Source organism: Ambystoma mexicanum, chromosome 2p (assembly GCF_040938575.1).
Source record: "Ambystoma mexicanum isolate Mex_15411 chromosome 2p, UKY_AmexF1_1, whole genome shotgun sequence".
NCBI lineage: Eukaryota > Metazoa > Chordata > Amphibia > Caudata > Ambystomatidae > Ambystoma > Ambystoma mexicanum.
In genome coordinates, this window is record NC_090923.1 from 1,386,368,599 (window position 1) to 1,386,395,134 (window position 26,536).

The window sequence follows — 26,536 nt, forward strand, 5'->3', positions numbered from 1 at the left end:
CCCACAGACAACAGGATTACCATCCCACCCAGAATGCAGCAGAGTTCCCAGTATTACTCCTTCACCTTCCAGCAATATTGGCAAGTTCTCTACTGCCCAGAGTAATGTCTTTCCACATTGCCATATATGTCCCGGGCCACTAAAAGTCCTCCCCGCCACACGCACAATCGATGCCTATATTCTGACCACTTAAGAGATTCAAGGGACCTTTTTTGCCAGTAAAGGGTGACTACAAGCAAGCTTTCAATTAAAAGGTCCAGATTAAATTGCATTTGATGTGGATCGTATATGGATATGCCATCGGAAGGGATCTGGGGGTCTTAAATACATTACAAGAGAGCTCCTGACCGGACACCAACCTAATTCTTACCTTTGATCCAGACACTGTCATATCAAGTTCTGTGCTTATGGCAACACACGTGACCTCTTCATCATGTCCATACAATACTTGCACAGGCTTAGGGGCCAGGCCACAAGAGAAGCCACCCTGATGGAGACAAATACAAAATAGGAGAACCAATACAACTTCTATGTTATAACAAACCATCATAACGTAGGCAAGGTTATGCATCCCTTCTGTAACGTGACATGTATCATTTGAAGCTAAGGTAGGTGGTCAAATGTTTTACTATGCTTTACCACAACCAATGCCAAAGTCTGAAACTAGAGACAGTGTGTCAAGTGATGCAGTGGGAAAGCATGATCGAGACATGTCTAACATACACTTGAACTCAAATTCTCTCTTCTGTCAGTAATTCCAACTCACTGTGGTCACCTCTGCCTCAATGCAGTCCCAGAACAGTGAAACTGAATGGTAACATACTATGACAACAAAGTGTGAGAAAACATTAAATATGAAGTTTCTGCCTTCGAGTGAGAGGTCCTAAAGAACTTGAACTCGGCAGCATGTAGATCAAATTGAAAATATGCAAAGCCTCACATGCTCCCTGTTTGGAGAATTGCCTAACACATGAGCCTATTTTCCACATATTGATGCCAGGCATAGAGCTTCCTGTGAGTTCATTGTTGTGATTCTGGTCTGAACATAGGAGCGAAGCAGTTAAAGATGACTTTGCACTTTCCTTTCGCAGAGGAATCTGAGTGTGTGATATTGCGCTGGATATGTGCATGTGGTAGTGTACACTAGAGTGAACATGTGCATCTTTGTGCGTGTGAGAGACAGAGCCTGTAAGCGAGGGTGTGATTGTATGAGTAAGTGTGAGGTTGTATTTAAATCTTGGAATACCCTTGACAGAAGATTGTGTTTGCCAGACAGTGAGGCTATGCAAGCTAGCACATTTTGCGACAATTCACAAATTTGTGTTTGAGTTCTAGTTAAGTTTTTTTTTTTTCTGTTTAGTAAAAGAAACTGTATATGTGTGTGCACCCACGAGTGGGCATGTCTCCACTGTATAAGAACACCTTTGACTGTAAAGTGTCTTGAAGTCTTGAAATCAGAAAGAAGCAATATCCTCACCTGCTGTAGGACCTGCCACACCATGCAGGTGGTATCCCGTGACCCAGAAATGAGGTAGATTCCGCAAAGGTCAAGTGCTAGGCATGTGACAACATCTGCCAAGAGAAATATAGCATGCATTACTGCCTTTGGTTGAATTATACTGGTTATTGGACAGCGACCCATCAGTTATGGAGGCAGTGTGAATGAAGAGGTAATTCAGAGCCTAAAGCAACAAGCAATTACATTTTGTTCTATAAAGCACTGTTTTCCAACAAGCAGGTAATATGTTATTCATTGATTTCCAGCATAAAAGTAGCACAATTTTGCATGAGAAATGCAAACATGTGCATCTCCGGCCACACTGTGCTTGGGGTTACAGGTGGGAAAGCATGTTATCGAGGACAACATCTATGTGACAATTGAACATAACACTCTCCCCCTGCTTGTCGGCCTTTTGAATCATCAGTGTGTTCAGCAGTGCAGAGAGCTGTGCCACACTAAATAAAATGTGAGAGTGGGACAAGACAGCCAATGATGGTAAGAGAAGATGAGCAAAGCAGTTTGTGAGCATTGCAGTATACGCAGGGGCTAGAGGGCAAGGAAGAATGCTAGTGCAGAAGCAGAGGTGGTCACAAACCATCAACTCAGGAGGGAGACTGACACTGACGGGGCCAAAGCGAAACATCAGACTGTATAACGCACCATGAATGGAAGGATCAAGTGTTAAAAAATGCTCTCGTCAAATACATTTCATGACTTTTCATTTACAATACTCAAGTCAAGCTAATCTATATTTCGGCATACACCATAAAAGCATAATATAAAAAATGCATACCATTCAACATGACTATATAAATACATATTCAAAACAAAAGAGGTGATGGCTGGAAGGTTTGGAATTAATCCTAACTTCTGGAATTGCTCTGGGCAACCCTTCAGACCATTGTTCTTAGCATGCCAATCCATTACAAAAGGGGAAAACCATATGCAAATCAGGCTTGGTCCCACCCCCAAATGAGGCAGTCCAGCCCGAACTGCTTGTTCACATTGCTTCTGCACGAGACCATAGGAATCCCCAAACATGTTTCAGCCTGTTGGGCCTCATCAGTGAGGAGCAGATTGGGTCTCTAGGCCCAGCAGGCACAGGACCCACATATGGACATACACGTCCCACTCTGTGTGACTTAAGCAAAACAAAAGAGGTTTTACATTACTCATATTCACATCATCTATTGCCTTTCACTTTATACAGAATCCATCAAATATGTCTGGTTTCGCCCCATCCTTTTCCAAGGCTTTAAAATCAGTAATAATAGAAGTATGCTATCTGGAGTATTCCGCTGCATAATATGAGAGCACATAAGTAATTAAATAAGGAATAATTGTTCAAAGCATTCATGAAGATACCGAAGAGTACAGAGGAAGAGTAATTTGCGCCTTGCATAAAAGCGATTCATCAAGAGCTCCGAAGTTAACCACAGAAATGGCCAAGCATGCAGATAGTTCCCGTAAAAAAAAAAATTCGGGATCTTATAATAAGAACTCAAGACCATTTTCCAGAATTAATGTCAGTAGGGTTTCCATTTCAAATTAAGAATGCTCCATTTGTGAGATTCAGTCATATATTTGGCCATTTTATTTTCGAATCTGCAAAATTTGTGGCACAATATTTATGTATTGTGGCAAAAAAAATGTATTAAGTCTGAAGTCTACACTTCTCACAGAAACCTTAACACAATTGCTGTCAGCAGTGAAGAAATTTGCAAAAGATGTAAAGACTAATGCAGCTGTTTTGTCTGCTTTTTTCAATTGCAAATTTTGCAGTACATCAAGGACTCCGGTTTTCCCTACCTGGAGGATGAATTAACAGTGGAAACAGTGTTACCATGGCTCTAAATATGGCGCAATGATAAAAGCAGTTTTGACTCGTCAACTCTTTAACCATCTAAGGTCATCAGAATGTGATTTTTTTGTATCTTTCCCGTGGCTACGTCATATCAAAAGACTGTCAAACATGACAAATGTTGAAAATATTTTTCACAATCCTGAAGCCATTACTTCACAGTCTAGTTTGCTCTACAGGAAGAGGTTGCTGCAGACCATTGCAATGGAGTGTGAATCCCGGGAACCAATAAAACCATCTAATCACTTGCATGAAATGTTAAGTACTAATTCTCTTCCAAATTATTTTAGTTGGCCCAAATTGTTATATGAACGCTCGGTTATACCAAAAGCTGGGTTCAAATGCTTTTCCTTTAGCAGCAGTCACTGAAAAATGGTTGCTAAGAAGAGTAAATAATACAAATTACGAAGTATGGAATGATGGTCGGAAGGCATACGCAAGAGTTTGTAAACGTCCCATGACTCCTTTACTGCAGAACTAGGCTGACCAGACCTGCAATGTATTAGATTTTAATGGGAGAAACCCTGTTAATTGCACATACTTTGTTTTCTTATTTAAGAATAGCAATACATATTGGAAGAACATGTGTAACTGTGTGTCTCTGTAATGTTTTTAAAGAAGTCACTTCTGAAATAAACTATTCTTGACTGACTGGCCTCTCAAGTCGAAAATCAACAGACTTGGCAAGGGATAAAGCCTAGGAGTTGGCATTAAAAAGGCAAATCAGGCATCAGGAATTTAAGTGGCTTAACTAGCCACTGTGAGACCACGTCAGTGGTTATAAAAGAGAAATACATTCTAATCTCTAAACCACTCGACAGAGTTTTTATCATGATAAAGTTACCATAGCCTGAAATAACAAATGAAAAAAGGTACCCATTTCCTAAGACACGGCGCATGAAAATGCTAAAACCCTGGGGATATTTTAGGATTTAACCTAAGGAAATTCAAAAGTAAGGTAAAAAATTGCTCGGATAGCTTTTGCAATGGACCAACGAGACCCTTCTTTCGGTGACCTTTGCTCCTACATTTACTCTAAAAAGATGCTTTATTGAGCTCCCAGACCCAAAGCACAGAAAGACATTCTTGATTTAAATGGGATTCATGGACGTTTTTGTCTTGCCTGGAGCTTGGAAAAACATCTTGAGATCCCATACAATGCCATACAATGTTTAGGCTCTGTAAAAGTCCTTTGGAGACAATATGACATGCTCCATTTGCTTGCCTTAAGATGTACCAGGAGAGCCAAAAACGTAGTAGGAGTAGTTTTCCAATCACTTAAAATAATAACCTGCAAAAGGGTGTTGAAGTATTTGTATGTAGGCGAGTTGAATTATAAATGTACTGTAATTGCGCTCTTCTTTTTACTACTTTTTAACTAATTGAAGACTGATTGGATTGTTTTTTCTTTTTTCCTTTAAAACCTACTGTATTGTTTTTATATTCTCAATGAATGCGATTTTCTATTAAATGCGCAATTAAGCAATAAAAACCAAAGTGGGTGGACATTAGTTTGATGGTAATACTCTGGCACGTGGGATTTATTGCTATTTACACCCTGGCATGCTTTCTGGGGGGCCAATAGTCTTTAAGTGGAGAAATAGAGCGGTTGCCATTTTTCCACTTTTAAAAAACTACAAACCAAAATGCCTGCCATGGGCGCAGGGAGAAGGGAACTACTGCCTTCTCACTTTCGATGACACCCATGGTTGCAGGGGGGAAGGCTTGGAACAGCAAGTGTTCTGGACTACCAAAGGACGAGGTGGCCGTAGATAAGTGGGGCCGGATAGTGGGTAGAAGATGTGAAAATGGTGAGTTTGGGTGGAAAGGTAGCATGGGGCACCAAGAGCCTACCTGGTCAGCAGGGAAGACGGGGCCTCCTGCTTCTGAGGATCAGAACACAGACAATATCATGAGGTATAGCCTGCCTTCCGCGCTTCCAGATTGACTGCCAGACCCCTGATCTCTTCACCCCTCTCTGCCTGCAGTGTGCTAATAATAAAATAACATTATGTTGACTTGGACACAGACGTGGCCTGAGAATCAAAATTGGCCCGGAAATGTTTTCAACATGACCCAAAATTACAACTTGCATGATGATCATGTCCCGCTGTTAGCAGTTTAGTCCTTCCCCAAATCTTATTGGCCAAAGCTGGTATAAAAAGGAGGAAAGACCCAGGAAGTGTGAGAGAGGTCCCTGGAGGACCTGGCGGCTGCAGGAAGCCTGTGCCGGAGAAGGAAGGGCTGAAAACTGCTGTGCCAAGAGAAGTAAAGGGTGATCCATTGCCACCCAACTGCCTGTGGGGAGCTGGAAAGCACTGGAGGTGGCAAGGAAGCCGGTCTACTCCCCCCTCCCCCAGGAGGAAGGGGAATGCCTGGGCATCAGCAGAGTGCCCCAACCCAGAAGAGACTGTAGTATCCCTCACTGAGGGAGAGACCCGTTGAAGTCGATAGTGACACCAGTAAAGAACTTTGCTGGCGGGAGGGGGCTTGTCCAGAAACTGCAAGAGGGTCCCTGGGTGTCCTGCGGCCAAGAGAATGTCCTTACCGGGAGCAGAGGAGGAGCCAGCATGCACGAGCAGAGCCACGACAGAAGCTGAAGAGATGTCAAAGCCGCCCAGAGTGGGAAATAAGCATCAAAGGTACACTGCGTAAGCACAAGCAAGCCCGGAAATGCTACAGAGAGCCAGTGAATTTGCCAGAGTACAGTGGGGATCCCGGGGAGTTTCAGCGACCACAGCACAGAAACATCTAACATTGCGAAATAACGGAAAATGAAATAATGAGAAGATTGTTTGGAAAGGGCTGAGCGCCCACCCAAACCCCAATAATGAATTAATGCAAATATGGAGAATGTTTAAAAAGAGCAGTGAAACACAGATATTCCAAGCCAAGAAAGGTAAATGCAACTATGGCATACAGAGGAACTTTAAGATATGAGAAGTCCTGCCAGTAGAGTACACCAGGCACGTGTGAGTGCAAGAGAAGTCCTGGCAGGACAGTACACCAGGCATTTGGAAGTACATGAAGAGTCCTGGCAGGGGAGTATACCAAAAAACGAATGAGCAAGGTCAGGTCAATCTCTGCTGAAGAGTAACCACTGCTACACCCTGAGTGGGTGACCCCTTGTGAGGGTGGTCACAGAGTTCTCATGAAACTGTTCTTCTGCACAAAAGGGTTTTATTTTGAAGTGCAATGGTGTAGTAATACACTGGTATTTTTCAAAAAACATAGGTCATTCACATTTGAGGACATACAAAGTGTAGTACCTAAGTACGAATGATCAAGTAGTCAATATTTCAGACATCTACTTGTACAGTTTGGTCATTCTCTATAGGTTCCTTGGGAAGGAAGCTTAGAGAATTCAGTGGAATCATAAACAGGTGAGGGACCCATAAAGTGTAGGCACAATCAAGAGTTGAACAACAACATATAATACATGTCAACTTGACAGTGTTTCGGCCATTTTGCGTGGAGCTAGGTGAGCTCTAATGGTGTAGGCCTTCATCAGGACAGGAGTGTCTTTACGAGTGGAGGGTCCTATGTGGTTGAATCCGAGGAGCTTAGTGGCTCAGATTAAGAGGTGGAAGGATCCACTTCTTTAGGATGCAGTCGTCATCTTGTCAACAGGCGCGGTCACGTCTATTGTCAGTGCATTCAGCTGCCAAGATCGTTGAAGCAGCAGTGTGACGTCTCGGATGTCGAGGATGCAAGTGTCAGTAGGGCCTGCATCAACTCCAAACAGGCATTTAGGTAGTCACCCCACCACAGGGCCCCTGTTCTTTAACATGGCCCTGGCCTGCACTTAACACACCATTAGAGCTCACCTAGCTCCACGCAAAATGGCCGAAACACTGTCGTGTTGACATGTATTATATCTTGTTGTTCAACTCTTCCCAAGGAACCTATAGAGAATGACCAAACTGTACAACTAGAAGTCTCAAATATTGACTACTTGATCATTCGTACTTAGGTACTACACTTTGTATGTCCTCAAATGTGAATGACCTATGTTTTTTGAAAAATACCAGTGTATTACTACACCACTGCACTTCAAAATAAAACCCTTTTGTGCAGAAGAACAGTTTCATGAGAATTCTGTGACCACCCACACAAGGGGTCACCCACTCAGGGTGTAGCAGTGGTTACTCTTCAGCAGAGATTGACCTGACCTTGCTCATTCATTTTTTGATATTATTGTACCAACCTGGGCAGAGCAAGGCAGTAACCAGGTACCCTTCAGAATACTAGGGGAGTATACCAGGCAAATTGCAAACTTACAAGGAGTGTCAAGTAGAAAGGGTGTTTGTCAAAGAACGAATGAACTTTTGTTAAAGAAGAATTTACAAGGTTGAACAGTTTTCATCCAACAGGATTGTTGTGGGTCAAAGAAGACATACAGAACTGCCATACCCAAAGACATTTGTGATACCAGTGAAGAATCAGGGAAGAGAATCTCCCTTTGTAATTAAGGTATTTCCTTTTTTGGAGAACATTACGTTGGAGCTGTTCTATTTTTATTTAAGAACACTTTTTGCAAATACCAGGTTAAAGACAGGATAGCATGTTTGGAAACAGCTTTTGATTTATGACATCCTGACAAAGGCTAATCCTCAATATTTGGTTTTAGGTATGGAATCTCTTCTTAGAGCAGGATCATAGAGGCATTTTCCCAACCTGTTTAAGTTAATAAAAGTCTTTAACCAAAAACATGACAACTTTGTTTCTGGCTTTCATTTCTGACCCCTCAAACCTCCCAGAATCTACCCAGCAACATCCAAGCACCTGGCGGGAAGAGGATTTTGGGGCTTCTTGCAAGAAGCCTGCCAAAGTCCATGAAGAAAAGGGATATTCCCCCTCCTGGCAAGGTATGACAGGCCTTCTTCGACAGATCTCAAAACACTTAGAGAGGCCATTTTGAGTATATAATATGATCCTTTTAAGTGCATTGTAGCTGCTAAAAAGACAGCACAGGCTAATGCACCTAGAAATAGGGTACAAAAGTAACACCTTTGAAGCCAAAGCAAAGGGGAAGAGGACTCCACCACACTGGAACCTTAGAAGAAGGGTTCAGTGTCCTGAGAACAAAAGTAAACGCAGGAGGTGAGCGAGAAAGTTTCACTGACCTTCAAGTTAAATGAAAACAATCTGAGCAAGTCCAGCAGTAGTGCTGGGAGACTCAGGACAGAGGGTAAGACTTAGAGAAAAAAAAATCTCCCCAAATACATTATTTAAGGATTAGAGTATGGAATGTTAGCAAAACTAATCATTTTGATTTAGTCCTCATCAGTTGTTTTGCATGGGTGAATGTGAAGACTTTTTCTAAAGTGCTTTCCTTAACTAGATTTGCAACCGGCAGTCTGGGACCAGCCCAAGATGGTGAGAGTGGTTCCAAATGCTAATTGCTTGATTAGATGAGAGACTTAGTGCAGGAGTCCTGTAACCTGCTCCAAAGTTCTAAACTGCCTTTCATTGCTTGGAGTCTTGGGAGAAGTTCCCTTTTTGAAAAACTGAAACTTGGAAGAACAAATTAAAGAATAAAGACGTTAGAAAGGAAAGAATTATCCAGCCGTGATTTCGTGGGACAAGATCAAGATGTTCCAGTGGGGACAGACTATTCAAAAACATTATTTCCCACCATCCTACATAGTATTACTGGTATTGTGTCAGAGAACTAGTGCCTTTTGCAAAGATTAGCTAATCTCACCAGAGTTGAAATAAAAGTAAAAAATGTTGCGTGTGTTAGGTTAACAGAGCTAAGGGGACCCGTTGAATTGTTTGTGAGCGGTATGCCACCCAATCCAAGGTCCGCGCATGCTTAGCCGCAAAACCGCTGGAGGGAGAGAAATAAACAAACCTGTGAGGTCAGGCCTGTGTTCAGAGCTTCAAGAACCACCACCAGGCAACCACAGTTGTAAGATACTACTTAACACTCCAGAGAGAGGAAAAGAGGAGTGTTTCAGTAATTAGTGGAAATAGCTCGTTAAAGGTTGTGCAAAGTGAAAGCAAACTTCTACAAAGCCACATGAACAGAGAAATAGAATAGTGATGGAAGAAATAGGGTTTTAGGTTAAACAAATAATACTATGTGATAAATCAGGGAATTAGAGGAAGATTCATGGAATGGTGTTCCCCAGGGAGCATTTTGAGAGTAAGACATGTTTGGAATAAAAGCCTGAAGAAGAAAAGAACCTACTATTGAGAAAGAAAGTCATTTTCAGATCAGTTTTAAAGAAAAAGTAGTACAGAGCATGAACTTTAATCTTATAACTGCTTCAGAATAGAAAAGGTCCATACTTCATTGAACGAATCTCCAAGCAAGAAGTGGACATGTTTCAGGTATAGATCACCGCCATGCAACATAAATAAATAAAAATAAATAAATAAATAAATAAAATAGAAATTGCTGAAAAAGGGCCGTTTTTGCCTGGAACATTGTTACATGGAACATGCAAGGGACACCCTTGTAACCCCCAAACCCTTTTTTTTTTTCAAGGGGAGCGGGGGCCACCCCCGCAACCCCACGTCCCTATATATATGGTCACCTATATAATATAGGCACAACCTTTCCCAGTGATATTATATACGGCGACCATATATATAGGGATATTACCTCCCGATACCGATAATGAGACATAAATGCTTTGCTTTTTTGGCAGATATCTCTTGAGAGGAGGAGTGTCTAAATTTGTTATGTTGTCCCATTCCCCTTTCTCCCAGGGGTGTTGTAGGTGAAGCAAGACACTGAGAAACTGCTCAACATTGAACACTTAAGAGGGTTTGTGGGAACAGTGTCATCTGCAGGATCTTGAAGGGCTGCTCCTGACAGAATGAAAGGCCCATGCTAATTTATTACTGGCTCAGCTGACATGTAATCAGAAACCATTGTGTCAAGTCTCTTAGAGGGTTTGAGGTGATTAGAGAACAGTTGGCAGTGAGTCGTAGAGAAAGACAAGGGTGGAGTCACCGGGAGGAGACACTTAGTCTTAGAGTGAGTGAATGCAGGCCTCGAGGACCCCTCTTCCGTCTGAAATTGACTTTCCATTTGAAGGTCCAGAGTTATTTCCCATGGAGGAGTCTACCAAGGGAGAGATTGGTGCCAACAGACCAGCGTTAAAGGGATGCTCTAGAACTGGGTATGTGGCTACCCCTTTTGCTCCCCCGGAAAGGTTTAGAGGAGAACATTTCAAGTATTCCTTACCTAGTGCGAGTTACATTTCTCATGTAGGCCAGAGACTTCCTATGGAGGCTGTCAGAGTGGCTTTCATTGTATATTACATGACAGGGGATGCAGCTTCTTGTTCACTTTTCTGTTGGCACGAGGAGGACCCTCCCCATACTCAAGAATATCACTCAATTTAAGGCAGAATTTCAGTGAATGTTTGATCAGCTGTACCTGTTGCAAGCGGTAGTTAGGGAATTACTAGACCTTAAGCAAGGGAGTAAAGATTTGACCAACTATATTGCCCATTTCAAGACCCTACTTTTGGAAGCTGGGTGCCCAAGAAGGAGATCATTATTTTATCAGGGTCTAAGGAATGAGGTATAAGATGGCCTTGCCGTGGTAGCTAAAAGGCCAGAATCTTATGAAGAATTGATCAATCTGCTTATGCATTTAGATTTCAGACTAGGAGAGAGAAGGGCAAAACACCAGAAGGTAGCACCTGAGCAAGAAATTTGGCAGATAAATGATTGCCCTCAGGGGGACATAAGCCTCAAGGAACTTAGAGTGCAGGATAGTTTTACTAGACAACCAGCTACACAGACGCATGCCTCTTTATCCAGAGAGGAATAGAAGAAAAGCGGTCTATGTCACTACATCGCCAGTTTTTTTCTTGATGGGTTTTTTGCAGAGGTTTTTGCTGAAAAACGCAAACGTTTTATTTTTTATTTTTGGGTGGGGGATTCCCCCAATCTCCTAATCCTTTCATGTATACTGCCTATTTCCCCCCCCCCCAACTCTACCGCTTATCCACCCCCCACCCCGCCACCCCTGCCCCAGATCTTTCAATTTGTTTTTTTGGCAAAATTTTGGCAGATGGCACTCAGCAGTTGCTCATGTCACCCAAAATGAAATGAAAAGGGCAGAACACACATGGGTAGTTGATGGTACAGAACTCAGGTCTTGAGATACAATGATGACACTAGGGGACACTAGAGGAGGGACCGTTGTCATGGATGCCACAAAATCACTCTGAATCGCTGGGATGGTTCAATGGTTTTTATTGATAAGTTTGTGGGCTCTAGAACCAGCTCCCTCTCTCTTGTCCCTCTTGGGTTCCCTCTCTAAACCAGGCGTCCATAACCCCAAGTTAGTGCTATTGATTGGCATCCCCTACTGGCCAATTCTGGTCTTAGGCTGCTGGAGTATTCCTAAAACAATGGCTATTCTGAACTTTCTCAGGGTATTCCTGGTTGTACCTACACTAGCCAGTTGGTGGTGTTCCCAAGGGAATAGGGAGGTGCCTTGCACTTAACTCAGTTGGACACCTTACCTTTTTCCTCTACTCTTACCGTCTCACTGCCCCACTGTACTCCACACACCACTCTTGTCCCTCCAATGCTTCACTCTTCTTGACTCCGCCCTTTGATGTTACCACTCGTCCTACCCCAAACCACCACTACAACCACGCTGCTCCTCCCTACTACTACCCTCACCCCCACCCTACTACTGCCATAACTCCTCCCTACTACTGACACAACTAATCCTTTTCCCACTATTGGCACTACTTTTCTCACTGCTACCACCACGCCTTTCCCACCACTACTGCCACACCAATTCTCACCACCCAGCAAGTGCAGGGTGGCCGAGAGGAAATGGCATGCTTCATGTTCATCCTCTAACAAACTGGCCTGCCGCAACGGCAATATCGGCTCTCCGTTCTCACCAAGAAGAGAGCCCATATCCAATCCCGGATCTCTCCAGCATCTAACAACTCGGCTGAACTCTAAAATCTGCAAGGAACTGGCCAACCCTGCTGCCATCTCTACATCTCCTGTGCCCTCCCAAGCCCTCTGCACGGCACTGGCTTCTCACTTCATTTCTAAGACTCAGGACATCCGGTCCTCAATCTCCTCTTCTCACCTCCCTCCCTCTATCTCCTGCTCTTCCTCTGGCCCTTCTGCTGGCACCCCCCTCCCTTCCTTTCTGCCTTTCCCCTTTTCTCTGCAGATGAGGTTTCTCGACAAGTCTGATCTATGAAAGTCTTGTCAAAACGGGTCCACCCCTGTTCCTCCAAAACTATCAAGGACCACATCGACTCCCTGGCTCCTGCCCTGGCTGATTTCTGCAATCACTCCTTCGCCACTGGAGTCTTCCCATCCCCCTTGAAGCACTCCCTTGTGCACCCTCTTCTTAAGAAACCCTCTGCCGACCCCTCCTGCCCGGCTAACTACCGCCCAATCTCCATCACTCCCTTCCTGGGCAAACTCCTGGAGAAACTGGCCATCTCCCATCTTAATCTCCACACCAAATCTGTTGGTTGTCTTCATGACCATCAGTCAGGATTCAGGGCTGCTAGAAGCACGGAAACTGCTCTCCTGAACATCCGTGAAGATCTGCTCTCCAACCTTGATTCCAACACCCCGTGTGTCCTCATCTTGCTTGATCTCCCTTCTGCCTTTGACACTGTCAACCATGCCATCCTGCTCAACCGTCTCTGTGATAACCTGGGTATCACAGGACAGGCTCTGGCGTGGCCGACTTCTTTCCTCTCCGACCGACCCTCCCAGGTCCAACTTGGGTCCTTCCTCTCCGATATCTTTTTCACTACCTGTGGTATGCCCCAGGGATCTAACCTCTCTCCCTGGCTGTTCAACCAATACCTGGCACTCCTTGCCCACCGCATCGCCGCTCTCTTCCCCAATTTTCAGTGCTATGCGGATGATACCCAGCTCATCTTCAGGCTACCCTCGGCCACTTCCTCTCCCTCCCTCATCGCTGACTGTCTGTCTGCTATCCAGGAGTGGTGTGCCGCCAATGACCTCTGCCTTAATGCCAGCAAGACCGAGATTCTACTCATAGGCACACCCTCTCCCTCCTTCCCTGCAGCTCTCTGGCCGGCCTCTCTTGGCCCTCTTCCTGCTCCCACCTGCAAGGCTAAAAACCTTGGGGTCATCTTCGACTCCACACTCTCCTCGACTCCTCACATCTCCGACATCTCTAAGAAGTCACACTACCAGCTGCAGCTCCTCAGAGGTATTCTTCCTCTCCTCTCCTTCCCCCAGAAGCTCACCGTCTCCAGAGCCCTGGTTCTCTCTAAGCTTGACTATTGCAACAGCCTTTATCTAAACCTGCCTGCCTCTACTCTCCGCCCCCTGCAACTTATCCAAAACAGGACTCCGAGACGGGTCCTTGGCCTCAAACCCAGGGATCGTATCGCTCCAGGACTGAAATCTCTGCACTGGCTCCCAGTGGCTGCAACGATTAAGTTCAAAACCCTCTGCATTATCCACAAGGCCTTCTGGGGCCCCATTACCTTCAACTCTCTCTTCCTAAATACCTTCCTTCTCAGGCTCTCCGCTCATCTGCCTCTAACTCCCTCAGGGTCAGCCACTTCTTCAAGCAACGAGTTGGTGGTCGATCTCTCTTTGGCAAGAGCCTCCATCTGGAACAGCCTTCCTGCCTCCCTGAAACTTGAGGAGAAGCATCTCTGGTTCCGGAAACACCTCAAAACCTTCCTCTTTGCTTCTGCTTTCTCTGCCTCTCTCCCCTGTTGAAACCCCCGGCCTAACCTGCACTGGTTACCTGGCCACCCTTCTGACCTTGGGGCCAGGTCCCACCCTTTGCACTCCTGCCCTGCCTCCCTGGAAACCCCGCACTTAAGTACTGTTTTTCTGTATCCCTTCAGTCCCTCCACCAGCACTTCTGCTCTACCTTGCACTTGCCATCCAGCCGTTTACCTATCGTATTTATTCCTCTATCCCATGTACTGCACTTCCCCCTCTCCCTTCCCCCACGCACTTTTCCCTTCTCCCTACCCTTACACTTGCGCGATCTGAATGACACTTGGCCTAGTAGGATCGTTTGTCTGTCTTTCCACAGTTTTTTTTCCCTCCCCTGCCTCGTCGCGCCCTGAAACACTCGTGTATAGACGCGTTATAAATACCATATCATATCATATCACTACTGCCACACCAATTCCCACCACTCATGACTGCCAACCTTCCTCCCACCACCGCTGTGCCTCGTCATCCCACCACCGCCGCCCCTCCTCCACCCACTACTACTACTACTACTACTCATTCTCCCACTACTACCACTCCTCCTTCCACTACTACCACTCATTCTACTTCCACTCCCCCACCGCTCCACAACATCCACACCATCCTGTTACTCCCACACCACAAACACCCGTTCGTCAATGTCATTTGGTCCACAATCACTCCTTCTGCTGACTTCTACTCAATTGCCACACATCCACACTCTCTACCTTCTCTTCAACTACTGCCACCATTAATTGCTTTTTCTTTCCTCCTGCTAGTCTCTTGGTCCTCCTAAACCTCCACTGCTGACTTCACCGTTCCAACACATACTTCCTGTTTCCTGTTCCCTACTAACAGTTCCCTTCCTCTGTTCCAATTGGTCCATGGCTCCTGTCCAATCTATGTCTGGCTCCCCCTCCTGAGAACTGTATGTGTAGTTAGAAATCTTTAAAAAGGGTCTAAGCTCCACCCACTCTCTTAATTGGTGCTCAGTAGTTTCCCATGGTGGCTCTGGGATCTTCCCGTTCCCCTATGGGTCTGGGGCCCACGGTCTGTAAATCAAGTCTGGGTTGGAGTTTTGGGATTCCCCTCCAACTCCTGTGGCAATATGCACTCTCACACGGCCAGCCGTATGCCACCAAAGTCAACAAAGGCTACGTGGTGACTGGTTTTGCCCTGCACAACCATTTGGCTGGCTCGGACTGTGCGCGTTTGACTTTGCGTATAGTCTGTTTGCGCTTCGGCAAAAGAGAGAGACAAGGAGTCGGAGTCTTTTCAACCAAACCCCAAGGCGGGGTGAAAACAATCAGACGCCCAAGGTGGGGTTAAAGAAACCAGGCTCCAGGGCGAGGTGGAAAAAACTAAACCTCAAGGAGGGGTGTCAGACTAGAGACCCCTAGGGAGGGGTTAAAACCAGGACACAGCTGAGTGGTGTGACGAATCTGAGGATGTTGCCCCTTCTTCCCTGGGGGGGGGGGCTTCCCCATGGGGCCAGGGCAGTGCAGCCACAGTATAAAAATCCCCTTGGAAGTGGTGCTCTGGGTGAGGATTGCAGTGGAGAGCAAGCCCCTTATGGGATTGGAGACACCCTTCCCCAGAGAACACAGTATCCCTGTGTATCACCCACCTCTAGACCCCCTTCCTACAACTCTAAGAACAACCCCTTCCATAATAGGCTCATGACCTCACACCCTGCCCTTCCCCTAGAAAGTACGGGGAAGAGGAAGAATAGGATTTACCTAAGTGAAAGTCACTTTTCCAGTGACTCACAGGGGAGTCATTCAATTAATACTGTGATGAGGGAGAAGTGTGGAAGCATGAGGAGTACCAGTAGGAACCACATTGAGCAGTCTAGTGTTTCCCCAAGTCCTATTGGCCAGATGTAGTATAAAAGGGAAAAAAGACTCAGGAAGTATGAGGGGAGCCCTCACTGGGGAAGCCATGTGGAAGGAGTGAAGCCAGTCCAGATAAGCCTGAAAAGGGAAGACCAGGACGCTTACCTAGAGGCAGTGGGGTCCCTGGCAAATCCATGGAGGAGAGATTGGCCCAGCAGAAGGAGAGACTGTCATCCAGCTGAGAAGTAAAGTTGGGATTCACAGTCTGCTGGTTTTTCACAGACCCAGGAGGAGAGTGTTCCACTGAGGAGGAACACCGGGAGCAGTGCACAGGAGAAGCGGACGCGAGCAGCAAGGGAAGCCGTAACTGGAGGAAAAGGATAACCCGAACCTGGTCTACGACAAAAGGACTATATAGGTTGCTGCCGAGTGAATCCTCCGAGCGCCCTAGACCCCAACGAAGCGTGAGAAAGGGAGAACGTGCAGCCAGGAAGAGTCAGAACACTGCAAAGTCGATGCAGAACCCCTGGATACTCTAACGCTACTGGAGCCTCGAGAAGGGATGCAGCTACCCGGGAACCACCAGTACCTACGAGAAAGAAGCAAACAGGTATGCAGGTTACCCAGGAGGTGCTAGAGGTCCGGCAAGCAATGGGATGAAAACAGAAGCCAGAAGAAGAGGGTCCGAGACTCTGATCGCAAACAAAACAGGAAGAGGTTTATACTTGGCAGGAGAGTGAACAAAGCAGATACAACTCTGCAGTGCGAGTCTGGGACCCGCACCCAAATAAGGGGTTGAGAATAAGAGGGTCTGGAATCCTAAATGCAAATGAAGTAAACCAGGAAGAGTTGGTATGCTTGGCAGGAGAGTGAACCAAGTGGATAGAATGCAACATTGCAAGTCTGGGATCTGCACCCAAATAAGAAATCAGGGATAAAAGGGTCTGGGTGTCAGGTCCTGTCAAACTTGTCTGCAGGAGCTGCTGGACCCCACAGACCCTCCAAAGTGTTTGGGCAACTGCTGACCCCAAAAACAGCAGAAATCCCTACACTACCGAGGGAAAGGGGAAGTGGAGAAAAAAAAAACACAGACTTCAATCTTCAATTCAGTTGAGAATCTGCAGAGGAAGAGAAAACAAAAACAAGGTTACTTATTCTACTCACTGACACTCCTTTCTTCCCCCAGTTACAACCAGTACCTGTTCAACCTCTTTGTATAGCTGAGATGTGTAGATTTGTATCCAGGAAGTCTGGAAGAGTTCTTTGCACACACAAAAGGAACTTTTATTAGAGAAGACTACTACTTGACTTAACTTTTTCACTCTTAAGAAGATTTTGACGTCTCTTTTTAATATCTATTTAACTTTTCCAGGTTTAAAAATGCTGCATCTAAAACTTAAAATGTCCAAGGTTACTCCTAATTAATTAACTGTTCTTTAAGGAGCTCCTTGTGTCTACATCCAGATCCAATACTTAGTTCCAAGAAGTAACTGTCTCTCAGCGTAAACAGGTTGCTTTAATTGTGTTTCTTCCTAGGATTTCACCACATTTTTGAGTCAGAAGAACAAGTAACTTTCTTACCTGGTAACGTTCTTTCGAAGGGATGTTCCTCCGACGTATTCCACATCTATGACAGGTAATCACCACAGCTGTGCTGCTTTGGAAAACTTTTCAGCATCTGTGTCCTGTGTCAATGACGTCGATACGCTCCCTCGAGGGCCTCCGTCGAGCCGACGTCACTATATGTTATAAGTAGGACGCACGACGCCCGTAGCCTCAGTTATAGTTTTTCCCCAGAACGTGTGACCACCAATCTTCTGCCAGTATGACTACAGAAAGCCTTGCGGAAACGTAAGCTGCAATTGCATAAGAAATTCTGTAGAGGGGCAGGTCAGGAGGGTGCGATGTGGAATACGTCGGAGGAACATCCCATCGAAAGAACATTACCAGGTAAGAAAGTAACTTGTTCTTCGAGGGGATTGTGTCCTCCGACGTATTCCACATCTATGACAGACTACCAAGGCAGTACCAACGTATGGAGGTGGGAAAATAATTTGGAATTTTACAATGCCCAATCAAATTGCAGAATAGAGGACTGTCTTACCAAAGGCCAAATCTTGCCTATGGATAGAATCCAGGGAGCAGTGTTTGACAAAAGTATGGACAGAGGCCCATGTGGCTGCTTCACAAATGTTATGAATGGGAACACCCCTCTGCAGAGCAGTAGAGGCAGCCACACCCCTAGTAGAATGGGCACGTAAGCCTACCGGAGGGTCCTTACCTGCCAAACGATAACATTCAGAGATTGTCAAGATAATCCATCTAGACAAAGTCTGCTTAGTGATAGCTTGTCCCAAACGCCTTCCAGCGTATCCCACCAAGAGCTGATTGTCCACTCTGAACCGGGACATGCGTGAGATGTAGAAACTTAAAGCTCTCCTCGGATTCAACCTATGGAGCCTCTTCCTTCCCAGGACGCGGAGGAGGATAGAACGCCGGAAGATTGACATTCTTGCTCAAATGAAATTCTGACACTACCTTCGAAAGAAAAGAAGGATGAACCCTAAGAACAAACCCTGTCCTTATGGAACTCCGTGAAAGGTAGCTTGGCGGATAGTGCCTGCAACTCACTCACTCTGCGAGCGGAAGTAACCGCAACCAAAAATACAGTTTTAAAAGTCAACAGTCTCAAAGGACAAGAATGTAAAGGCTCAAACGGAGCTCCCGTCAGGAACTTCAACACTAAGTTCAAATCCCAACCAGGTACCTGGAAAGGTGATGGTGGAAACACATTAGTGAGCCCTTTAAGAAACTGAGAAATCAAAAGGAATCTTAAAATAAGAACACTCCTCAGACGAGTGCTTAAATATGGACAGCGCCGCCAGGTAACCTTTAATGGTACCTGCTTGCAGGCCCTTGTGGGCTAATGAAAGCAAAAAAGACAGAACCACAGGAATGGCACATGAAAGAGGATCCACATTCTTTACCCTGCACCAGTCGCAGAACTTTCTCCAACGGCAATGGTACAAGGACCTTGTTGTGGGCCTTCTGGCCGAAAGCAACACCTCAATCACGTCTTCGGGGAGGTCCCAATCCTTATACCTCAACCTTTCAGAAACCAAGCATGAAGGTTGAGAGACTTGACCTCTGGATGGAGAACCTGACCACCCTCCCGTGGGAGCAGATCGTCTCGGTAGGGAAGACGGCATGGAGGGCAGATGGACATGTCGAGAAGGTCCAGGTACCTATTCGGGAACTGTACTTCTGTAACCTCTGCAACACTTGCGGAATGACGGGGACTGGAGGAAACGCGTACAGCAGTGGGAAGGACCACTCCACTACGAACACGTTCCCTAAGGCTCCTCTTGGAGGAAATTCCCACAAGCAGAATCTTTCGCACTTCCTGTTGACACTGGTGGTGAAGAGATCCACTTGTGGGGTCCCCCAAAGGTCGAAGATCTCCAAGAGAACTTCTTGAGCCAGCTCCCACTCGTCAGAGACCATGCTCTGCCTGCTCAGAGCGTCTGCCGCCTGGTTTTCGTCTCCGGCCAGATGAACTGCCGAGATCGAAATTTCTTGCTGTATGGCCCCGAACCAGAGCTGCATCGCCTCTCTGCACAGAGGGAGTGACCCTGCCCCCCCTTTTTGTTGAGGTAGTGCATGGCCACTGTGTTGTCCGTCAGAATCAGGACATTCTTCCCCCGCACAGCCGGCAGAAAAGCCTTCTGGGCTAGCCTGACGGCCCTCAGCTCCAACAGATTGATATGGAGTCTGGACTGTCAACTTGTTGGCATGAGCTCCCCATCCCGTGAGGGATGCGTCCGTCACGATCGTTACCTCCGGCCAGGGTAGCCAAAATGGTGCACCCCACATCAGATTGCCTTCGACGGCCCACCACAGAAGATCCTGGGCGACTGAGGGCGGCACCTTAACGGGATCCGACATCCTGCCGGAGGACTGCGACCACTGCATCTTGAGAGCCCACTGCAGAGATCTCATCCGCAATCTGTCCTCTGGCATCAGTAGAATGTAGGATGCCATGCGGCCAAGCAACCTCAAGAACTCGAACGCCGGGAGACTCTGGGCATGTTGAAACTTGTTCACCATCTGCAGAATGTGATGAGCCCTTACCTGCGGAGGCGAACACTGCCCCAGGGACGTGTCGAGCACTGGTCCGATGTACTGGAGCCGCTGGGTAGGTGTCAAGTGGACTTCTTTAAATTGAGGGAGAAGCCCAGCTAGTGAAGGGAGTGGCAGGGGACTAACAGATGATCCAGGACTTTCTCGGGAGAGCGCGCCCTGATCAATCAATCGTTGAGGTAGGGGTAGACGTGAATCCCCCCTTTCCTGAGATACGCTCCCACCACCACACGAGCTTGGTGAAGACCCTCGGGGCGGATGTCAATTTGAACGACAGGACCCGAAACTGAAAATGCGAGTCGCCAACCGCAAACCTCAGGTACTTCCTGTGCTTGGGATGAATCGGCACATGAAAGTAAGCATCCTTGAGTTTGAGAGACACCAACCAGTCCTGAAGTTGAAGGGCTTGGAGGACTTGAGAGAGAGTCACCATCTTGAACTTGTCCTTCCTGAGGAGCTTGTTCAACCCACGCAAGTTCATGATGGGTCTCAATCCCCCGTCGTTCTTCGAGATCAAAAAATATGGGCAATACCATCCCTTGTTCCTCTCCGCTACAGGCACCAGTTCTATGGCGCCTTTCTCCAGCAGGGATTTGATTTCCTGCGCAAGGAGCGCATCTGGACTCTTCAAAGAGAGCTTCCCCGGTGGATTGTCGTGAGGACTCTGCCGGAAAGGAAGACAGTAGCCGTGGGATATGATCTCCAGAACCCACACATCTGAAGTAATGGCACGCCATTCTACAAGATGCTGCGCCAGCCTTCCCCTAACCGGCAAACCATGGGACATGGCCTCATGACTTAGCTGAAGCGGCTGCGGCAGTGCCTGAGGGCAAAGAGGCAACTGCCCGGGCGGTTTTGGCACCTCGAGTACCTTGTTTTCCACCTCTGGTACTCCTACGTTGGCCCCTTTGACTGGCAGCCCCCCTCGATCTACCAAAGGTAGAGTAGTATCGAAAGGAACCTTCCCTCCATTGCTGTCCCCTAGGACGAAAAGGCAGAGGTTGACGGACTGCAGCGCTCAACCACTTTGCTGCAGCTTTGGAGGTCTGCAACCTCTCAAGGCTCTTGTCAGCCTTGCTGCCAGAAAGATGTTCACCATCAAAGGGCAAGTTGAGAAGCTGGGCTTGTACATCAGGAGCAAACCCAAACCTCCGCAACCACGCAAACCTGCGCATCACGGTGCTCGCCGCCATGGACCGGCTGACACAGTCTGCCACGTCCAGACCCGATTGAACGGATTCACACATGGCATCCTTGCCATCTTGTACAAGGGCAAGAAAGCCATCCCGTTCCTCCCCTTCGTAAACATGTTCAGCCGCTAAAGATACACAATTCCACAAAGTGCGAGTGAAACGTGCTAAGGCACACACAGAGTTGGCTGCCTTCAAAGCCATACCCCCTGAAGAAAATACTTTCTTCGCCCAACCGTCAAAACGCTTGTCGTCCCCATCAGGAGGGATGATAGGGTACGACGCCTGCTTTGCTGGGGCCGTAGCCACCTGCACCACCAAACTCTCCGGAGTGGGGTATGCTGACAAGGAGCAGGGGTCGCCACTGGCTGGACAGTTCTTTTTCAGCAACGACTTACCCACTGCCGGGAGACTCTCCGGAGCAGTCCAAGTTGCTGTCACCCTTCTTTGCAAGGCCATATGAAATGGCAGTACCGGGTCAGTTGGTGGACCATGGTCCAAGATATCTGTCAGGTCATCCTGCAGAAAATCCATTGGTGGCGCAGACCACCCCAATTACTCCGTCACCCTCGACATGAGATGCCGGCATGAAGACTCGGCGTGCGTGCCAGGTTCAGACCTACCGAACTCAACCTACGGAGAGGTGTCCAGACCACTGGTGTTGTGCAAAGACTGACGCAGGTCTTCCCTTTGGCTATGACCAGACAATAGTTTGTCAGGAACCTCATCAGGAACCAAACCTTCATCAGACCCTTCATCCACCTCAGAGATGTAATCCAGAGGCTGGAACAAATCCCTAGATGAGGGCACAGAAAAAGGCTCCAATGCAGGCCTTACTGACTTCCTCAGGGCCTTCTTCAGGGTTTCCACCACTCTCCGGGGCACCTCCGATAAAGCCTCCTCAAAGGGCGTCGACGGCTTCGACACAGGCCTCGAGGCCGGAGCCCTGAGCATGTCCTTCGACGGCCTCGGCACCAATGGCGTTAACGACTTCCCTCGGAGGCGGAGCCTAAAGAGAGTCCCTCGACGGACAAGGCGCCGATGGCGTCGATGTCTTCTCAGAAGACCTCATAGGCTTCGACGGTCTCGAGGGCGTCAAGGACCGGGACCTGGAGCGGGCATGGCTAGAGCAATCTACCTTGTCTGCTCGGGACCTCGAAGGTTCCCGATGATCGCGCCGACTGCCCCAGCCCGAAGGCGTACGAGCGGTGGCCCTAGTGCGTTCCTTGCCGGCTTCTCTCGAAGGCGCGGACGGAACTGAGCCCTGCGATTCAAAAATCTCCATCTCCTTGCGAAAGGCGTCCCATTCCGCAGGAGATGAATGCTTGTTGGGACAAGCTACCCGCCGTCTGGCGGAGTCCTCGGACGAGGACGGGGAAGGCGACCGGTGATGGCGCTTCCACAAGTGCCTAGAAGAGGCAGAGGAATGGCAGGAACCACTTTGGGACCGAGACCCCCTGGACTTACGCCGACACGGGGAGTCGCCCCTCGAATCGTCAGTCGAAAGCCCAGTGAATCTCGACTTACAGGGTTTGTAAACCCTACCGACCGTCAAGTTCTTCTTCCGCTCCCGCAAGACCTTCGAAGTCAAAGACTGGCAATCATCACAGTCATCGGTGGCATGGTCCTCGCCGAGGCACCACAGGCAGACATTGTGCGGGTCTGTAAGCGACATCTTGGAACCGCAGCCGCGGCACTTCTTGAAGCCCAGCCGCGGGGTAGAAGAAGTCGAAGACATGATTCACAATACCAAGAACAAAGAACCGATTCAATCTAGAGAAGAACCGAGGCGTGCCGAGATCTCCGAAGCGAACATGTTCGCGGAAAAAACGGAACAGAGGCTACGGGTGTTGTGCGTCCAACCTATAACATCTGGTGACGTCGGCTCGACGGAGGCCCTCAAGGGAGCGTATCGACGTCATCGACGCTGGACGCAGATGCTGAAAATGTTTCCAAAGCAGCACGGCAGAGGTGATTACCTGTCATAGATGTGGAATACGTCGGAGGACACAATCCCCTCGAAATGTTCATGTTGATTCAATAAGTGCACAAACTAGGAGACTGCTATCGCACAGAAAAATCCCTCCAGACTCTACTGTCGTGCGCAAACTGAATTTGCCGAAAGAGAGACTGGTCTCTCGGCACCATCGCGTTTGAAAATGAGAACTGAAAGTCATTAGCAATGCGCCCATGAGAGCGGTTTCTTTTCAGGACTCTTGCTGGTCTCTCGGGGCAGGCGCACTTGGAATAAAACCAAAGCCGTAGTTCAAAACTATGCGTCCAGGAGAGACGTCACCTCAGGGATCATGCGCACCTAGAATTACTCCGAATGTTACTCAGAGATCAGGCACACCTCGAATTACACTGAACGGAAATTTCGGAAACAAAGTGCGTGAGGATTTATTCACTCCTTTAAATTCAATGCCTACTTTAATTAGTACAGTTACTTGGCACACTACTAGAATCCTAGCTAATTACCTAAACTATTTATGTACAAAGATATTTACAGTAAGTTTCTACGATAACTAGAGCGCTGCGCTCCCACTTATGACTCAGCTGACTTGTCCCACGCAGCTCAAAGCTTGGATGTTTCCAATTTCTGACTCTGCTTCCTTTGTTCCAGAAATTTGGCCTCAAAGTTAAGGGATTTACAACACAAGACCTTCCTACTTGACGAAAGACAATGAAAGGCAGTTCAGAATGCCTGTTCAGATTCTAAGTTCACATTGTACCCTCTAATCAGCTGCCCAGTTCCTCATCTCCAATCAGCTGCTCGGTCCTTCACAGCCATGATAGCTTGGGGAGCATTCTTTCTGCAGACAAAATAGTTAAGGGCCATTCCCAATTGAAGGCAACATTTTGAATTCCCCAATTTCAAAATAAATAAACCCCCCAAACTTCCAAACCTAAATCACTCATGTCTCATGACCCAGACCGGACAGGACCCCCCCCCCCCTCAAGCCCTGACTCTAGGGCCTGGTTTAGTTGGAAACCTCTTGTGAAATCTGGTAACTAACAACAGGGCGTGAACATCTTCAGCAACTTCCTAAGATCTCTCCTCCGGACCAAACACTTCCCAGTTAATCAAATACTGCAGTTTTCCTCTTGATTTTCCAGGATCTAGTTTTCACCTCATATTCTTGAGTCAGAATAGACTAACACAGGTTGGGAAACTGGATCTAATCTAGTTCCTTTAGTCGCAGGTTTAAGCAGACTGACATGAAATGTCGGGTGAGTTTTTAAACTATGTGGCAAGTTCAATTTAAGAGCCACTGGATTAATTACTTTTTCCACTTCAAAGGGACCTACAAACCTTGGACTAAACTTGTTTTTCCCTTAATCTTCAAGAATCTCATGGAAAGCCAAGCTAAATTCCCAACACAATACTTAGGGGACTAGGTTTACGTTTTCTGTCTGCAAACCTTTGATAACTTTCCTTACTTTGTTGTAAAGCTCTAGTCGCCCTTGCCAAACCCTCTCGCATGGTTTGTAATCCATCCGCCACAGCTGGATTTGACGACTCTTCATTTACCAAACCTAAAAGGAATTGAGGATGAAAATCTCTACTGCAGGAGAAAGGGGACATAGAAATGTAATCTTTCTTAGAATCATTATATGCAAATTCTGCCACCCAAAGAAGATCAACCCAACCTTTTCCCTCCTGCCAGTAGCATTGTAAATATTTCTCCAGCTCTTGGTGGACTCTTTCGACTTGAGAGTTCATCTCAGGATGATAGCCAGAAGTCAACTGAATTTCTATCCCAAGTTCCTTGCAAAAAGTCCCCCAGAACTTGAAAACAAACTGCTCCTCGATCCGAAATCACCTGATTAGGTAAACCATGCAGTCATACAACTCCTTCATATAATCTCTGAGCAAGATTAGAAGCTGAAGCCTGCCCCTTACCTGGAATAAAATTACCTTCTTTAGTCAAACAATACACCCCCACTAGAATGGTAGAACATCCCTGATCCCCAGGAGGACCCACAACAAAATCTAAAGGTACAGTGCACCAGGGACGTGGCGAAACAGGTAAAGGTTTCAACAATCCCATTGGTTTTCCAACTGCTGCCTTGGATTTTGCACAGACTTCACAGATCTTTACATAATTGAGTGTCCTCCCTCATATTCTTCCACCAAAAATGTCTTTGCACCAACTCCAGAGTCTTCTTGAACCCAGGATGATCCGTCAAACCCGAATCGTGACATTCCTTTAAGATGCTTTCAACTTCTCGCTCAGAAGAAATAATCTGGTTCCAACATAGGGTAAATTCTCTGAAATGGACCGAACTGGATCATGACGAGCCCATTCTTTCATTTTCTCCATTTACGACTACACAGATATCCAAGAATTCCCTCAGTGAGACTTTGATGATAAAAGAAGGAAACAAGGGAGAGTTGTATGCTTGGCCAGGGAGTGAATCAAGCAGGCACAACACTACAGTGCGAGTCTGGGACCCGCACCTATGTGAGAAAGCAAAATATAAAGTGACGAAGCATAAGAGGTTCTGGAACTCAGAGAGCAAACAAGACAGTCCATGACAATACACTGGCATGGCAGGAGAGTGAACCAAGTCTTTCTGCGAGTCTGGGAACCTCACCCATATGAGAGACTAGGAATAAGAGGATCAAGAATCCTAGAACTGGTAGCAGAGTGTGCCGAGTTGGTAGGATGAAAGAACTACAATCCTACACTTGATAGTGAACTGTGCCAAGTTGGTAAGATACAGAATTGAGAATGAAAGACACATTCCCTTGTGAATTGCCCAGTGACACTTTACCAAAAGGGATAAAAGCAGCTCAGAAGCCCTAAAGGAACAGAAGATAAGCAAAGACTATGGGAAAGGAACACAACTCTAGCATTGGGGTCCTAGGATTGGTAGCGGAGTGTGCCAAGCTGGTAGGATAAAGAACTGTGAAGTCAAGAAACAGTTCCTTATGAGTTACCCAGTGACAAGATAAGAAGACGACAAGGGGAAAAGAGTACAACCCTAGCATTGCAAACTTGCATTTCGGAACATTATTTTGTATCACTTTTTAGTACCAGGGAGACTGGGAACTTTTCTGTTGGTTGAAAACACAAATAACACTTTATTTTGAGAAGAGATCATCCTTGCACAGTTGCTTTAGATAATTAGTGTTGGGGACGGAGGTAGGCTTTCAGACACGACAGTGACAGACTTTTTAGTTTTGGACTTCCTGACAATTATCTCCTTTGTGAGAAACCAGAAGGTGTGTCTCACTAGCTAGTCCCCGGGGACTTGTCATCCAGGTGGCCAGGACACGACCATTGCTTTTGGATCCAGT

General features: G+C 46.8%; 1 protein-coding gene across 4 annotated transcripts in view; it reads right to left on the bottom strand.

The window, feature by feature from the left end:
- Positions 1-26,536, bottom strand: part of NBEAL2 (neurobeachin like 2) — a 1,179,347-nt gene that overhangs the window by 54,620 nt on the left and 1,098,191 nt on the right. For all 4 annotated transcript variants that reach the window (XM_069645798.1, XM_069645800.1, XM_069645799.1 and 1 more), the window contains 2 exons: positions 1,478-1,572; positions 371-487 (listed from right to left, as the gene is read on the bottom strand). In XM_069645798.1, coding sequence (XP_069501899.1) covers positions 371-487; positions 1,478-1,572 — 212 coding nt within the window. The remainder of the gene's footprint in view (positions 1-370; positions 488-1,477; positions 1,573-26,536) is intronic.